Source organism: Thermobia domestica, chromosome 9 (assembly GCF_964235325.1).
Source record: "Thermobia domestica chromosome 9, izTheDome1.hap1.1, whole genome shotgun sequence".
NCBI lineage: Eukaryota > Metazoa > Arthropoda > Insecta > Zygentoma > Lepismatidae > Thermobia > Thermobia domestica.
Window position 1 is genome coordinate 18,175,840 of NC_137462.1, and position 17,909 is coordinate 18,193,748.

General features: G+C 35.9%; 2 protein-coding genes across 2 annotated transcripts; one reads left to right on the top strand and one right to left on the bottom strand.

Annotated features, from left to right (window-relative positions):
• The first annotated feature begins 227 nt into the window (after window positions 1-227).
• On the top strand, window positions 228-5,354 carry LOC145693923 (uncharacterized). Its single transcript, XM_081770080.1, has 2 exons — window positions 228-806; window positions 5,192-5,354. The coding sequence occupies exon 1, from the start codon at window positions 265-267 to the stop codon at window positions 655-657; it is 393 nt and encodes a 130-aa protein (XP_081626206.1). The 5' UTR covers window positions 228-264; the 3' UTR covers window positions 658-806; window positions 5,192-5,354.
• A 7,098-nt stretch (window positions 5,355-12,452) lies between these two features.
• LOC145693924 (uncharacterized) lies at window positions 12,453-16,798 on the bottom strand. Its single transcript, XM_081770081.1, has 2 exons — window positions 16,214-16,798; window positions 12,453-12,645 (listed from the first exon to the last, which is right to left on the bottom strand). The coding sequence occupies exon 1, from the start codon at window positions 16,755-16,757 to the stop codon at window positions 16,365-16,367; it is 393 nt and encodes a 130-aa protein (XP_081626207.1). The 5' UTR covers window positions 16,758-16,798; the 3' UTR covers window positions 12,453-12,645; window positions 16,214-16,364.
• Window positions 16,799-17,909: the final 1,111 nt, after the last annotated feature.

Consider the following 17,909-nt stretch of genomic DNA (forward strand, 5'->3'; position numbering starts at 1 on the left):
ATTCTGTTGAGTCTTCCTTTTTGAACCTGGTATGTCAAGATTGCTTAAAAGAAACATGAATTTGGACATAAACATAGTATACTGGCTATTATGTCGTAATTACTATATTGATATTTAAACAGAATTTCGTGTCTCAGATTTCTATAAAACCCTACTCTTCACCTTAAGCTGTGTATTCTGTGGCGAGTATTAGTCAGGTATACGAGAAACACATCGACAATATTATTCTTTAAAGAAAGCAAAGATAAAATACACGGTTCAACCATGAAATTTAGTATCGCATTTTGTCTTCTCTTTGCGATAGCAGTGCCATTTACCGCACAAGCTATTAATAAGGATGCCAGGGAGTCTGTTGTGGAGGTTGGTGTCCAACATGGACAAAGCGCGGATGAAATGGCAAGAATGGAGAGGTCTTACGGGTACGGGTATGGATATAAACCTCATTATTATCAACCTCATTATGGATACAAGCCTCACTACTACCAACCTCATTATTATCAGCCTCATTATGGATACAAACCGCATTATGGATACAAGCAACATTATGGTTATGGTTATAAGCCTCATTATTCTTACTACCGATCAGCTGATGAGGAGACAGAATTCGGAGGACGCGCAGAAGAGCCTGAGGAAATGATGGAACCAGGGAAGAAATAGAAACAGTTGAGAACTTTATTTAGTTACTGAGGGGGGCCAACAGAAGATATAATTTTTTAACTCATCCATATTAACATAACATAAACCAGTGAAAAAATGTACAAAACATGAATATAATAAGAAATTGTTCTGCGCTGATGACATCACAGGTAAGTACTTAATTAAGTAACTTAATATAATGTTTCAGATTTGTGTTAGAACAGTTAGGTCATTGATTATACAGAGAAAACAGGGTTATTCTTAAGGTATGAAGCGGTTTAAAATAGCTGTTGAATCCCAGATACAAGCTGGCTTAGAGTTTATTTTGTTTATATATACACAGGGTGTTACAAAACTGTTTTATAATATTTTGAGAATAGATTCCTCACAACAAAATAAGAAAAAAAGTTCATATGGACCTATACTCAAAAGTGGATAGTTTCGAAGTTACAGGGCGCCGAAAACGTGAAATAAGTGAACTTTAAAAGTCCATAGCTCCACTACTATGGGACCGATTGTAGTCGGGCCAAGACATCACTGAGGAACTGCTATGTGAACTATCCAAATATTCATGTTTAAGAATGCTCCAGTACTTGAATCCCAATTTTTAGAGAGGTACGTGGAGAGTTACCAAGTACTCCCAAACAGCCTCTCTAAAAATGATTGTGCAAGTACCGGAAGTTCTGAAAGATTGATATTTGGATAGTTCACATGCTAGTTCGTCACTAATGTCTTGACCCGACTACGTTCGGTTCTATAGTAGTTGAACTATGGGCCTTTAAAGTTCATTTTTACATGTTTTCCGCACCTTACAACAACGAAAATATGCACTTCCGAACCACAGGTCCATATGAACTTTTGTTTTTTACTTTTTTGATGTAAGGAATCTATTCCCCAAAAAAATTGTGACAAATTTTTGTAATACCCTGTGTAATATAATTTTTATATAGGGTGTACCAAATGATCGGGAACATAGGAAAACTTTGCTATGAGTAAAAATGTGAGAAAATGAAAAAAAAAAGAGTCAAGCTGTTGTAAATAGGTGGAAAAACTGGAAACGTTGCTTTTTTTATTTAACATAGTCTTTTATCAGTATGGAACCAAAATGGCTGGTACAATTGAAAAAAAAAGGTCCGCCATTTTGGATTGAAAATAACCTATTTCTAACAGTTTAACTTTCTTTCAATTTTTTAAATTTTATTTATTTATTTATTTTTATTTTTATTTTTATTTATTTGTATCTTTACTCTTAATGGTTTGCCCCGGAACTTATTATACACCAGAATTGATAACAGTGGCGGATCTAGAAAATAAAAACTGGAGGGCAGCCAAAATCTAGTCTATGATAAGTACATCATGAGTTTGCTATAAATTTTCAAAAATATATAAATAATAGCTTGCATTACTTATACACTCAAAAAACTTTTGGACCTAGGCAACCTTGGGCTCCGGGTTGAATCCGTCACTGGTTGATAAGTATAAAATGAACAATAAAGTTACCGTTTAAAAAATTTTACACACATTTGTTTATTTACTATATTAGTTGTAATGTCATTAAATTTGATTATTTACGTTTCAATTAGGAATGTATTGGTACAAGGCCGCCTATAAAGGAATGGATAATTCCTACAAGTATCGGCTTGACCCGCGACCTTTGGATGGCCCGCTAAAATTATCTTTTATATATATATATATACAAGGGCGGATCCAAGGGGGAAGCTACGGGGCTATAGCCCCCCCCCTTGACACTCAGGTTTACACTGGATAAAATGGGCTTCAATTCTGTTTTACACTGGATAAAACGGCAAATTATGGTTTAGCCCCTCCCTTAATCATATCCTGGATCCGCCACTGTATATATATATATATATATATATATATATATATATATATATATATATATATATATAAGTTTTGTTAATTCAATTTAGATTTTCTCAAGTTTGAAATTTTCGACATCGACAAAATAATAACTTTTCTAAATATTAAATTAAATAGAATTAGATTTTTTTTTTTTAAATGTAGATTTGGTAACTTCTTAAACGCCTTTTGCAGATAAAAATACAGTTTAGACTTTTGATAATAGAGGTTTTGAATTATTACTTGACTATTTTCATAAATGGCGGGGTTGGTAGTAGGGTTTTAGGACTATACGGGGAACAGGAAAAAAGGCTCAAAAAAGTTTGCAGGGTCCGGCTACGAAAAATTTATGGAGTCTATGAAATCTATGGGGCGTTCTTGCTTGGTAAAAGCTTAAAATTTTTAGTTACACTGTAATAATTAGTATTACTGAAAATTTGTGTTGCAAAATATTAGCGGTAGGCCCTATATATATTTTTTTAAAATTTTTTGCAATATTTAAATTAGAAAAGGGTTGGAATAGATACGAGCCCGTATCGACGGGGGGCGGAATCCCCTAAATTTTTACTTCTTCCCTAAAAAAATTCACGGTAGACTTGCAAATGAATTATAATATGGTTTGATCGTCCTCCTTAAATTATATCGCCCCCCTACATTTTTGGACTGGCTACTGGCCTGAATAGATGTGTTAAAGTAAGCCAAGAACTTTAAACTTCCTCCATTGACTGTCAGCTATTTTTCGATTTTTAATTTAGAGAACAACTTAAGGGTATTCCACCTCTTCTGTTTTTAGCCCATTGCTTTAATTAGGAAATAATAGGCTATTTGCAACGTTTTAAATGTAGCAGAATTTCAATGGTATTATTTTGCTGTTTTGTTCTTCAAATGTATTTAACCCTTTAGGGACGGCTTAACCGATACCATTAGCTGTTCGCTTATATGGTTAAATATCACGTCTGTCTCGAAACGGTTAAAGTTCTCTTGTTTTTGTCAAAGTGAATTTGCATTATAAGGACACCGCGTTGGACTAATGTCTGTGCGGTTCTGGGTTCGATTTCCGGTTGATGCTTCCAATTGCCGGTGTCAACCCAAAGTCGTGAGGCAAACTGAGGAACCACGTAAATAAAAGATTGTGACAGTCACTAGGTCTAGAAAGCTCCTGATATGCCTGTTAGAGGCAATGGCGGCGTTGACCACGTGTTAGCCGCCAGGTTGGACATAATTCAGTTGGTCGCTAACAGATGGTGTTGGAGTGCCTAGGGCCCACAAAAAGGGCTGTTACGTGAAGTTTTTTTTTAATTTGCATTATATTATATACACATTTAATCCGAATAATACGGCAAACATCTGAATAGGTACATCATGCTAATCGATCAGTCACACTAAATCGATCACTACTTGCGCTCTAGGCTTATTAAATTGTGCAGGCAAATTGGCGACTTAAAACTACCGTTGCGAATAAATAATCCTGGAATAGATGCTTAAGAGTATTCATCCCGGCGAAATTAAAATACCGCTAATTTTAGAGTAATTATTTGATATCTTCAAATAGATAAAAGATAATTGAAATATGGAACAAGAGCGCCCTAGACAATATTATTTTGCGTGAGGTACCGTTATCACAAGTCACCTAGTGGCTTTCCGTTTTCAGCTGTTTAGAAACGCGAAAATAAATGCCGATTTTCAAAATGGCTCGAAATCGAAAACAGATAAGTGAGTGGTGATAATGGTTTCTCATCTAAAATATTATTGTCTAGGGCGCTCTTGTTCCACATTTCGATTATCTTTTATCTATTTGAAGATATCACATAATTACTGTAAAATTAGCGGTATTTTAATTTCGCCGGGATGAAGACTCTTAAATAAAGTATAGAAATGAAATGAAATCTTTAGTTTAACGTCCCACGGTTATGCCGGTTAGGCTAAAGGAGACGGTGATAATGAGAAATGAGTGAAATGGTGGAATGAAGAAAGTGGGAGGAAACGGGAGAACCCCGAGAAAACCCACGAGCACGGTGTTTGTCCACCACAAAGTCCACACGGCGCGAGCTGGGATCGAACCAGGGACCCCAAGCACCGGAGGTGAACGAAATAAAGTATAGAGTTTGAGGTGACTGGTAGAGAAACTTAAAAAAAAAAAAGTTAAATGAAACCAATTCGAAAATGCATATAAAATCTTTAAGTTTTACAACCCACGATTATGCCCTTTAAGCTAAGGGATTAAAGCAAATAATTGATGATCGAAGAATTGGTGGAACCAAAATGTAGGAGGAAATGGGAGTACCCCCCGAGAAAAGTCACTGACATAATGTTGTCCATTACAAACTTACTTATCGGAGATCGAACTAGGGATCCGACACATCAGAGGCAAACGCTCTACCACTGAGCCGCCGTACGTAAGAGTTTGGTTTAATTCCCAGTAAAAATACTTGTGACTCAGATCCTATATTAAACTGAGGTATCATGTTTGATATAACATAGTGCTGTAGATTGATGTTAAAACAAACAAACAAACAAACAAACAGGCCTAAATCTTACATCTGGGATTGAATCGAGATCTAATCTGATTTCCTAACCATTTATATAAAGATTCAAAAATATCTCATTGTTAAAAATGTGCCCAATTTTAAATTTGTTTGCACATATACAGTATATTTGTAACATATTTAATTTATTTGTTCTTCTTTCTTAACAGATAAAGATGCTACCTTTTGACTGCTGTCTTCTATACTTTCAACATTGGACTCACATCATTTTTCTAACGGGAGTACACTGAAGCCTATTTAGAATACTGTTTCCTGAAGAGATAACTTTTCTAATAACAGCGAAATAAAATATTGTTTACCCCATTTGTGTTAAAGCAGATATATTAATAAAATTCATATTAAAAGATCATTCTGGTAATTCTTCATTTAACTTACCTTCTTTAAAAAATATGATGTTATTATTATTATTATTATTATTATTATTATTATTATTATTATTATTATTATTATTATTAGTAGTAGTAGTAGTAGTAGTAGTAGTAGTAGTAGTAGCAGGAGTAGTAGTAGTTCTTTAATTAATTCAAACAAGGTAATATTTTTTGTCCAATTTTCGTAGATCTAAAAATGCTACATAAAGTAATAAAACACGAAACAACTTAGTGAACACAAGGATCTGATTATTTTTGGTTCTAAATGTTGGTTCTTATTGTTAATACAATTCTAAAAGTGGTTGCAGACTTTTGTATCCACAGTTCACGTGACTTCTGACCAGGCGCACACCCAGAAAGTGTTGTTAGCAAGGGCGCCCTTGTTGTGGTTTCCAGAGAAGGGGTGGGGGCAAGTGTAAGCGACATTTCAATTATAGTTTCAAATTTTGCGGTAACTATTCTAAAAATTCTATTGGGTTTTGGAAGTTTCGAAGTAAGATTTCCTCTACGGGGTAGAGTGCCCCACTTTGCCCCCCCCCTGATGGGTGTCCTTGGTTGTTAGTGAGCGGTCTAAGGTTTAAGAGGGGGGGAGGGGCAAACTACAAGCATTACGTCTGTGTAATATTGAACGGGTATTATTCTTAACACCGAAAAGGCAATAAGTAATTGTAAAATACTTCCACCTATATTTTCAGAAAAAAAAAATGAAAGAACTATATTGTTTTTATAAGAGAAAAGGTATAGATAAAGTGTAAAATCAAAAAGGCTCATGCTACATAAATTATTTTCCTGTTAAACAAGTATAGTTTTATTGAAAAAATATACAAATGTATGTTGAGTTAGGAAGTTGTTTTGGGTGGCGGACCGTGCCCCGTGAGTGTGCCCCTGTTTCTGACTGAGAAAAATGTCTTGCATACAATCTTCAAACTAATTGTTTAATTGAAACAAAAGTTCTGACTGGTAATTTAATTAATTCAAGCGAGCGTAAGTATGCTTCTACCATTTGACTGAAACGGGATTTCTGAGTGTTCTACAAAACTTTTCTAAAAATTATCCTAAAAATTAGCCTTCCTCTAATCTTAGAACATAGGGCTAAATTGTTTAAGGTTGAAATCCGTTAAAAACAAAGAGCAAGTCACGCATGTGTTGAAAACTTGCATATTATTATTATTATTATTATTATTATTATTATTATTATTATTATTATTATTATTATTATTATTATTATTATTATTATTATTATTATTATTATTATATTTAAAAATGTATCAGTCTGTGAGTAACGCTCAATCCTAAATAGTTATTACTAGCCGCTCCGCTACGTGCACTGATTACTTTCCTGGATATTTCATGCAATACGTCATAGTCAGAAAAGAAACCTACATGCCATATGATGAAAATCGTACCTTGGATAACGATTATTAGTATGAAGGTAAGATAAATTTACCCTTTCGTCTCTTACTGACTAATCAGAACCGTAAACATTAGGGGTAAGTTCCAAGTCTTATCTAAATTACAATGTTTCATAAAAATCCGAGATAGACTATATTGTGAAAAAATTTTACTGGATCATACTCTGTTTTTAATCGAGGTTGAATTTACTCCGGTTGAATTTACTCCTTAACTCTTGAAGGATTTCAACTCCAACAGACACGTGAATTCTCTTTGCCTATGACTGGTGTCAATTTCAATGAAAAGACTCCATAGAGAAGATTTGATCGAAGTACACGCTATACTTAATGAAAATACGTCAATTTGTAGTGTATACATATTTATTTATTTATTTACTTTTCAAGATAGGCGAATTCATCAACTTCGCTCTGACGAATTTCAACTCCAGACAAGTTGAAAGTCTTGAGACTCAAACAGGTGACAGTTTGGGTTTTATAAGAATTGGATAAATTTTAATTCTTGAATAGGCCTACATTTTTATTATTATTATTATTATTATTATTATTATTATTATTATTATTATTATTATTATTATTATTATTATTATTATTATTATTATTAAATTACCTCGTTCATTTTTAAAGGGTGCCCCCGCCAAGTGAACTTTGTGGTGAACAAACACCGTGTGCGTGGGTTTCCTCGGGGTTCTCCCGTTTCCTCCCACTTTCTTCATTCCACCATTTCATTCATTTCTCATAATCACCGTCTCCTTTAGCCTAACCGGCATAACTGTGCGACGTAAAACTCAAAGATTTCATTTCATTTTCATTTTCATTTTTGAAGGATTTCAAGCACAAGTAGTGATGATGTTTGGGAAACCTCAAAAGACCAAATTCACAGTACTGCATCAAAGTTTAATTGTCACGCGTTTTCTTATTCTGTTATGTGCCCGTAGCCAGCCCGAAAATGTAGGGGGGTCGGAGAAAGTTAGAGGGGGCCCGATCCAAAAAATAGTGTAGTTCATCACCATATTATAGTTCATTTGCAAGCCTACTGTGAAAATTTTAGAGGGGACAGTAAAAATTTAGGGGGTCCGGGCCACCTAGACCCCCCTGGATACGGGCCTGTGTGTATAACGAAGCCTTCATGTCGGAAATCAATTTCCTCCCTTTTCCTTTTTTTTTTCTTCTCGGACAATTTCAACCCCAAACATGTATCATGTTGGCCCAGTGGTAGAGCGCTTTGCTCTCGTATGTGGGGTCCTTGGTTCGATTCCCGGCTAAGTAAGTCTGTGGTGGACAATATCGTGTCCGTGGGTTTTCTCGAGGTACTCCCGTTTCCTTCCACTAGACACCTGCACGGGTCGAGCCCAATCCAGCCCGAATGTATCTAGGCTCGGCCCAACCCGGGCCCGAAATGTTTTTGGGTTTTTCGGCCCGAGCCCGGCCCGGCCCAATAAGTTTTTTTTTTAATTCTTGGCCCAAGCCCGTCCCGATCCCGATAAATTTTAAAAGTTTTTGGCCCGACCCCGGCCCGATAATTTTTTTAAAAATTTAGCTCGAACCCCAATCTTTCTCAAAATTTAGTATTAAACTTGACCTAACCCACAGAAACATTTTCAAAACTCTGGTTCACAACCTGACGCTTGCCTCCCGAATGGTACCATTGCCTCCTAGAACTTTGCCTGTCATCGAGAGAACAGAAACTCCATTTCCTTTAACAAAAATCTAACTTAATTGATTTTTAGCATAAAGTGAAGATGGCAATATTGTTTAGCGACAGACCAAACTTTCCCAGCCCTTCTTGTCATATTTTGGGATCAGTGAAGGTCAAGGTCAGAGCTCAATTTACCGCGCAATGCCTGCAATCCTCTATAGTGAAAGTGGAGCCGCTAAGCAACACAAAGTGTAAATAGCTATTGTATTCTTTGCAACATTTTTACGGGGACACTTCTTCAACGTTTGAGTTGAGTTGAGTTGATTTTAGTTTAGCGTCCCTTTCAGCAGCGAGGCTATATGAGACGTGGACCTACTGATTAACGTGGAATCCGAACCACATGAGCTCCCGCCGAGTCTTCAACGTTTGACTTTATTCCAATTATCGTTTAACGAAAGTCAATAATTATTAAAGAATTGGAATTAATCGGTCCAGCCCGGTCCGATCTGAAGAGAAATCAGTGTCGGCTCGCCCAAGCCCGACCTGCGGGCCGGGCCGGGCTCCGGACCTCGGGCCGAGCCCGGCCCGTGCAGGTCTCTACCTTCCACATTACCATTTCACCAATATTTCCATCATCGTTCACTTGCTTTAATCACCGTCTCCCTTAGCATAAAGGACATAATCGTGGGACGTTAAACTAAAAGATTTCATTTCATTTTTCAAACCCAAGTAATTAAGATGATTGAGAAACCTAAAAAGTAAACACACGTTGTATAGTAAAGTTATACAGGAAGATTGTCTCGTTACCTCATTATTCATATAGTGCGTTTACTCAACAGAAGTGCAGTTCGATAAATTTCTTTCAAGTTCCCATGCTGATTTTTACAACAGCATCCCTTTCTCCCTCCGCCTCTCTCTTGACTTAAAGGTCAGCGTTTGGAACTCTGGCAAATAAGACTCCACGTGGAGTTGAGAAGCGTCTGTCAATTGTTTGAAATGGTGGGTTTGGATTGCCATTTAGTTATCGCGTTGTTACAACATAAGGTTTGTTGCAGCCCAGGTTTGCCACCTGTTTCGATTTTTTGGGAACATTCCGATTTTGGAGGAAAATGTTCCACGTTCTGACGTGGCTCTGTTGGGACTTTCATATTTATTGTTAAACTCTGTAACGATTATTGTATTATTAGAACTTAGTTTCCACATTATGGTACAGAGCTTTAGAAAACAAGACAAAACCTCAGGCAGGTAGCAATGTGCCCAGCAACAAGGAGTTGAGTTGATTTTAACGTCCCGTTCAGCAGCGAGGGTATATGAGACAGGGACCTACTGATTAACGTGGAATCCGAAGCACATAATCTCCCGCCGAGAATCGACTCCGGTTCCCCCACGCCAAAGGCGTGAACGCTAACCGCTTAGCCACGAAGGAGCTCCTGGCAACAAGGAATCTAAGCTCACTTTATAACTGCTGAAGATAGACTTTTCAAGAGAGCAACAAACAATAGAAATATACGTTTAAATAAGAACACCAGAAGCAGTAGACCTGGAAGTGGCAGTAGCCAAGAGCACCGATCCTGGGGAAGCGAAGGGGGCCCGGGCCCCCCAAAGCTCATGTGGGCCCCCGCATTGCATTTATGAATATACAACATTTGACATAATTTGAATGCAATTTGTCTTAAAATCCTCACATATATGCCTTCTGCATCTGAATGCCCCCCCCCCCAAATTTACAGAAAAATCTGCGCCCTTGGCAGTAGCTGAAGCCTAATAACAACTAACAGTATTGTTTCCTAAAAAAAATAAAGTGTTGGAATAATCATTGCTGTTTCTTTTTTATTATTATTATTATTTTGCATGTTTTTAGGCACTTAATATAGGTCCATACCTAGGCTACATACTATTCAAATGCTGCTAGCAAATGAGAGGCCAGCGGAATTGCCACATTTATTTTGTACACATCCACGTCTATCCCCTGTCACCTGATCGCGCTGTAGTTTGTCTGCTTACCCATAGCCACACCCCTTTACCACTTGGCAACGTCACGCCAGAGCTTGTGTTTTATTCGTTTAGCTAAAATGCCAAGATGTTTGTCACAGGCCTTAAAACTTCTTTACATATTTATCCTGTCCGTCACTGACCTGTCCGTCCGGGACATTAAAAGAAAATCGCAAGAACCACTTGATGGATCAACATCAATTTTGGCATGTAGAGGTTCAAAAGATAATGATTGACGTTGTTGATAGAGATGATCTATCACCGGAAGTGATAGAAATAAACCATTTCCGTTTTTAACATTGATCAGTATAGAGCGAAACTGATACTATATAGAGATGGGGTTTATTGAAATCGATTAAGCATCCAAAGAATATATTTTATCCTCATCTTTAAGTTTCTACTAAAACCGGAAGTGACAGTAATCCAATACAACTTCCGGTTTAAATATTGATTTAGGCCTACATAGAGTACAAACGATAAAAGATAGCAACAAGGATTTTTAAACAATCAATTTACGTTCTAAGAATCAATTTACCTTCTTCTGTCTTAACTCTCTATTGAAGCGAAAGTGGTAGAAATCAACTACTTCCGGTTTTAATATTGTTCGCCATAGAGTAAAAACAGTAATAGGTAATATGAGAACCCGTTTCTCCAATCAATTAGTTGTCCCAAGAACATGTTCTATCACCACGCAAATGCCTCTACTAGCACTTCCGGTTTCAAAAAATTCCACTTCAAATATACTAATCTCTTTCACGTAATGTACATGTGACACTTCTACTTGTTTCAAGATACAGTTTAATTGATTTCCTTACCTCTAACTAATTTCAACACCGAGCAATATGAATAAGATTGATGTCTCAAATAAAACACACGCTACGTTTTATAAGAGGGAGCAGTGAAGGATCCAAGGAGGGTGCTATAGGGGCTATAGCCCCTCTCCCTTGACGCTCAGATATACACTGGATAAAATGGGCTTCAATCCTGCTTTACACTGGATAAAACGGCAAAATATGGTTCAGCCCATCCCTTGATCATATCCTGGATCCGCCCCTGAGAGGGAGTATCATTGTCGAATATTATAACAATTGTCGAATATTTAATGAAATTGATCGTGGAACATACTTAAGAAATTTATTTTTATCAAAAACTCGTTTCTATTACATTTACTCTGTCTGTCCGTGGGGCCCCCAGGAAGGCAAGCAAACTCAACAGTCCTTTTTTTAAAAATAAAAAAAAAAAACCGAAATTTTTACAGCTAGAATATCTGGTAATCAAGAATGGTACTTTTTCACAAAAAAATTACAGTGTATTTCTTTGGATAAAAACACCACTACATCCAGTGTCTGTAATGAGCATATACCAAATGAAACTTTGTGTATTGATATATCGTTTGGCAAGAAAAAAAAAATTCAAAATTCCATTTTTTTTTTTCCATTTTATAACCAATTAAAATCACGGAGTGTTTTTGGGGACACTCCGTGTATCTATACACACAAAAATCACATTCGTCCTGAGAGGATATAAAATTGAATACTTGAACCCTTCCCTCTTGACGTAAGTCTGCGTCAGGGGCGTCATTTAGGGGAGACAGGAGGGGGCAATTGCCTTCTCCCCCAAGAGTTTGAGGAATACATATACCTTAATTGATTGTCTTCTAATATACTAGTACTAAACGTGAATATCTTATGTAGGTGGTGGTCTTGCCCCCCTTCAAGCGAAGTCTAAAATGACGCTCCTGGTCTGCGTACGCCACTGATTACTTTTCATACAGAAAATATCAATAACTTAGAGTTATCTTTCATCTCATTTTTAAATTGTGACCTTCAGATCAGGAAACCTTTTTCTTATAGTGTATATATGTTTGGAAAATTGTTATTATGTAATAAGCAAAATATTAATAAATAAAAATAAATATTTATTTTTATTGTTTTTTTAAAGTCAAGAAACATCAGGTGAAACGAACAAAATTAACTGAAATGACATTTTCCTATGAATTTTATTGTTTGCATCTGCATTGACATTACTGAGGTTAACATAGCTGAATTTTGTATTGGTAATAAAATATACAAATATTGAGGTAATATTCTTCTAAATATTGGTCAATTCACGTCCAATCAGAAACATTGAAAATCCAACGTCAAAATCACAGAAGATTAATATACAGTCAGAGAGTAACCAATGGCACAATATACCTGTAAAAGATAAAAAAAAAAAAAAAAAAAAAAATCAGATACAAATGTTAAACATTTCTGAGCAACAAGATTTGAGATCAAAGTTTTAAACAAAGATGTTTACCATTTGAGTAGGATTTTATATTTAACTAACCTCTAAATGAAATGAAATGAAATTTTTGAGTTTTACGTCCCACGGTTATGCCGGTTAGGCTAAAGGAGACGGTGATGATGAGTAATGAATGTAATGGTAGAATGAAGAAAGTGGGAGGAAACGGGAGAACCCCGAGAAAACCCACGCACACGGTGTTTGTCCACCACAAAGCTCACTTGGCGGAGTCTGGGATCGAACCTGGGACCCCAAACACTAGAGGTGAACGCTCTACCACTGAGCCACCGCGGCCCCAAACTAACCCCTAAATAGGATCTGAATTTAATTGTACAGTCAGGTACAAAAGTTCTTTCTGTTTGATTAACTTAATTTCGTAAATAACTTCATCTGAATTTAATTGTACAGTCAGGTACAAAAGTTCTTTCTGTTTGATTAACTTAATTTCGTAAATAACTTCAGAATGGAAGGACCATTTCAGAACGGTTTTCAGTAAATTAAAAAAGAATGTAATTTTCTGTACTTTCCAGCCATACTACTGTTATTCCTAATTATCAAACGGATAGAACCTTTGTCGTTGACTGTACATTTGCGACTAGATTAGCTAAACTTTTGCCAGTTTTTCGTAAATGAAAAGAGATAATGAAATGTAACTTACTACAAATAATAGATAATGTTATTGTACACCCGAAAATATGAATCGGAAGAATTTTCAGTGTTGCCATCCATAGAAATTACAATGTGACCAGAATTTGAATTACCCAAAAAATCTAGGTTATTGCAGCGGCTAGAAAAATGAAGTCAACGGTAATTGATGACTTATCGTGCTGTCTGTGTTCCTTGTTAACAGATTTTTAAGTAATATTAGTATTTATTTTGTAATAAAGAGTACAAAATAAATATTTTTTAATAAATATTAGAATTAAAATACATATATTATTTTAAAAAGTAATTAACAAGGAACATAGACAGCATGATAAGTCATCAATTGCCGATGAGTCTCTTTTTCTAGTCGTTGCCATAACCTAGGTTTTTGGGTAATTCAAATTCTGGTCACACTGTAATTTCTATGGATGGCAACACTGAAAATTCTTTCGATTCGTATTTTCGGGTGTAGAATAACATTATCTATTATTGAGGTAAGTTACATTTCATTATTTCTTTTCTTTACGAAAAACTGGTAAAAGAAAAATGGTTAGCTTTTGAAAAATAATTAGTAGTCTACCCCCTTAACGTCACACGCATATGTCCTTTAGGCTAAGGGAGACGAATGATTAAGGCAAGTGAATCGGTGGAATGAGAATATGGGAGAAAAGGGAGAACCCCGAGAAAACCCCCGGATACGATGTTGTCCACCAAAACCCTACTTCGTTAGGGATCGCACCAGAGATTACACACACTAGAGGTAGAGCACACCCGCTGCGGCACAGTGATTATGACAGACAGGATTAGAAATAGTAGCTCAGTCCTGATCTGTAGACGAATCCGTAACAATCGTAACAATGGTACGTAATGTGATTCAGGATCTTTGTGCATTGATAACAAGTTAATTGCAGCTCCATAGTGCTGAACATTCTTCAATCAGTGATGCCAGAAAGAGGACAAGGGGGGCGAGAGCACACCCTACGTAGTTACGCCTACTGTACCCGAGACATGTACTGTAATGCAGATCAAGTAGTACTCCCAAAAAAGATCTCTGTTCCTCTTTTTGCCTTCCCCCAAAATTAAATCTGGCGTAGCCACTGGCTTCGTTCCGTAAGAGGAGCTGATTAGAAAACACTTGCTTTCTTAATTAAGAGGTAATATTTTAGAAGCAAAATAACCTTAAGTTCTACAATGGTGTTAACGCAGAATAATAATAATTTATAGGGTCTAATAATAAACTTTATTTACGTGCTGAGAACAGCTGAGAGCAGAAGTGCACCAAGAATACTTTACAAAAATACCAAGAAAGAGGGGCGCGCTGGCTCAGTGGTAGAGCGGTTACCTCTGGTGCTTGGGGTCCCGGGTTCAAACCCTGCTCCCGTCAAGTGAACTTTGTGGTGGACGAACACCGTGTGCATGGGTTTTCTCGGGTTTCTCCCGTTTCCTTCCACTTTCTTCATTCCACCATTTCACTCATCTCTCATTATCACCGTCTCCTTTAGCCTAATCGGCATAACCGTGGGACGTAAAACTCAAAGATTTCATTTCATTTTTTCAAAGATTAAATTTCATTTTTTTACCAAGAATAAAAAAATGAGAAAATAAGTTCAGTTATGATACGTGCTAAAAAAGAAAGAAAAATAAAAAGGAAAATTACTGCTTTAGTCGATTGGAATAAAAAAAAAAGAAATTTCAATTGTTTTCAGATTCTTAGTCTTAAATGGCATTTTTTAAACATTTGTTCTAAAAATTTCGCTTGAAGTTCGCCACCTTCAAAACACCAGATTACTAGATAAGGCCGAGTAACGAACAACTGGATTATAAAGAGTGCGCTGTACATACAATTTTAATAATTTAATTTTACAGTGAAACGATGGCCTACAACGAAAATTACGCCAAAATATTGCATTGTTATAGAGGTTGTTTTTTTCTTTTGCGAATTTGTACAAAAATTTCGGTGATATACATAGTATGTAAATGAGTGAAATTTGAAGTTGCAAAATTTGAATCTAACAGCGAAATAGAAATATAGCTTAGTAAAACATTACAATATATTTTTTCTAAAGAAGATCATTGTAAGAAAATGAGAAAGAATAGTACATGTAGAATTTTAACAACGCCACTAAAAAGATCGCAACTTCTTTGAAAGAAACTAGAAATGTCTTGAACTAGGGTATTATACATAATTAACGTCATTTCAATAAAGAAACTTAGGATGCCTAATCACTGCTAAATTAAAATACTGCTAATTTTTACAGCAAATATATGATAACTTCAAATAGATAAAAGACAATCGAAATGTGGAACAAGAGAGCTCTAGACATATATTATCTTGCATCAGGTACCGTTATCACGAGTCACTTAGTAGCTTTCCGTTTGAAGCCATTTATAAACGCGAAAACAAATTCCGATTTTCTAAATGGCTGGAAAACGAGTGAGTCGTGATAACGGTATCTCATGTAAAATAATATTGTCTAGCGAGTTCTTGTTCCACTTTTCGATTATGTTTTATCTATTTGAAGATATCACGGTAAAATTACTGTAAAATTAGCGGTATTTTAATTTCGCGTGATGGGGCCTTTTAAGTCAATATAGTCAGCGTTATCTGAATGGGAGTGTGGCATCAGCCAATAAGCTCGCATTGTCCTGTTACTAAACCTTGAGGGAGGAAACTAATCATTCATAACTGATTTTGTTCCTATTTGTGGACAATTATGAATGATTTGATTCCTCCCTGAAGGTTTAGTAACAGGGCGTTGTGAGCTTATAGATTGATGCCAGACGCCAATTCGGATTGACACGGACTATAGTTAGTATTATTTGATATAAACATACCTGTGATGTTACTGCTGAAGCTCTATTCTTGATTTCCAATGTTTTTACTGTTCCAGAAAGAGGAAAATATCTGCTTCTATTGATTATTTATATATATATAAAAAAAAGTTTTCTGTTGTTCCCTCAGTATGTCTTTTAATCTCCACTGCTCCTATTTCTTCCCTGGTTCCATCATTTCCTCAGGCTCTTCTGCGCGTCCTCCGAATTCTGTCTCCTCATCAGCTGATCGGTAGTAAGAATAATGAGGCTTATAACCATAACCATAATGTTGCTTGTATCCATAATGCGGTTTGTATCCATAATGGGGCTGATAATAATGAGGTTGGTAGTAGTGAGGCTTGTATCCATAATGAGGTTGATAATAATGAGGTTTATATCCATACCCGTACCCGTAAGACCTCTCCATTCTTGTCATTTCGTCCGCGCTTTGTCCATGTTGGACACCAACCTGCACAACAGATGCCTTGGCGTCCTGATTAATAGCTTGTGCGCAAAATGGCACTGCTACCACAAAGATAAGGCAAAATGCGATACTAACTTTCATGGTTCAGGTGTATTTTGTCTCTTAAAGAGTTGTTAACTTATCCGTCGTGTACCTGACTATTGCTCACTACAGAATACACAACTTACGGTGAAATTGCAGGTTTTTATGTGTGTTTTTATGTGGGAAACGAATTGCGTACAGTTATCCACATGGCATTTGCGACACAGACGATCTACTACATTAGTTTTGTTTCTCAATTTTTTATTTCTTCACTATATTTAAAGAAAAAACAACACAACTTCTCAAGTTGAAAGACTAAACACAATTACATTGCGTTACACCCACTTCTTGGCATATTTCACAATTTTTTAAAAGTAAACTTTAAAAAAATAAACAAAACAGCAAAAGAGTATTTCTAAAGACATGAAAATAAGATTTTTTAATATAAAAAACGTAATATTCTTATGTTCTTTAGGCTAAGACAGTGGTTCTCAACCTAGCTCCTATCACGACTCCCATTTTATCACATTCTCTTGCAGGCGACCTCCTTATAATTTCTGGTTTTAATAAACTTCTGTGGGATTTTTAATATACCTATTGCGGAGATCTCACGATATCCATGTATTTTCATAATAGTAGAACCCATTTATTTTGTATATATTGGATACAGTAACTTCCCTAAAAGCGAATGTGTTAAAACCAAATTTGGTCAGTTCATTCATATATTACAAATATCGCATCCGATCCGTCACACTGCTTCAAAATGGAGGCCGTTTGAAAATTTTGAAACTTCCTAACTTCCTTAATTTTAGGTCATATGATAAAAAAAAATTGGAAGTGATTTCTAACTTTGGTTAGAAAAACCTGGACAGCTGTTAAAAAAATATATTGAGTACCGGTACTTTGACATGATAATATTCGTCACGAAGACTGAAACGGACACTGCCGCACTAGTAAAATCACACACTGCTCAGGTATCTCATTAGCTTTCAATATTAATTGTATTTCAATATGTAGATTTTGTTGTATTTGTATTTTTCTGGTATTTCAATATGCCGTTCTCATTAGTTTCATATCGTGCCACTTTCATTTAAATTAATTTTTAAACAACTCTGCACCTGTTGAAAATGTTTAGTAGAACTATTTTTTGTTGTTCTGAGCAGCATGTTTAGAAATAAAAAATATGCCTATCTGAACAAAATTCAAAATAAT

Excerpts from the sequence above, each read along its gene's own strand:
- LOC145693923 (XM_081770080.1), top strand. The coding sequence starts at position 265 with ATGAAATTTAGTATCGCATTTTGTCTTCTCTTTGCGATAGCAGTGCCA.
- LOC145693924 (XM_081770081.1), bottom strand. The coding sequence starts at position 16,757 with ATGAAAGTTAGTATCGCATTTTGCCTTATCTTTGTGGTAGCAGTGCCA.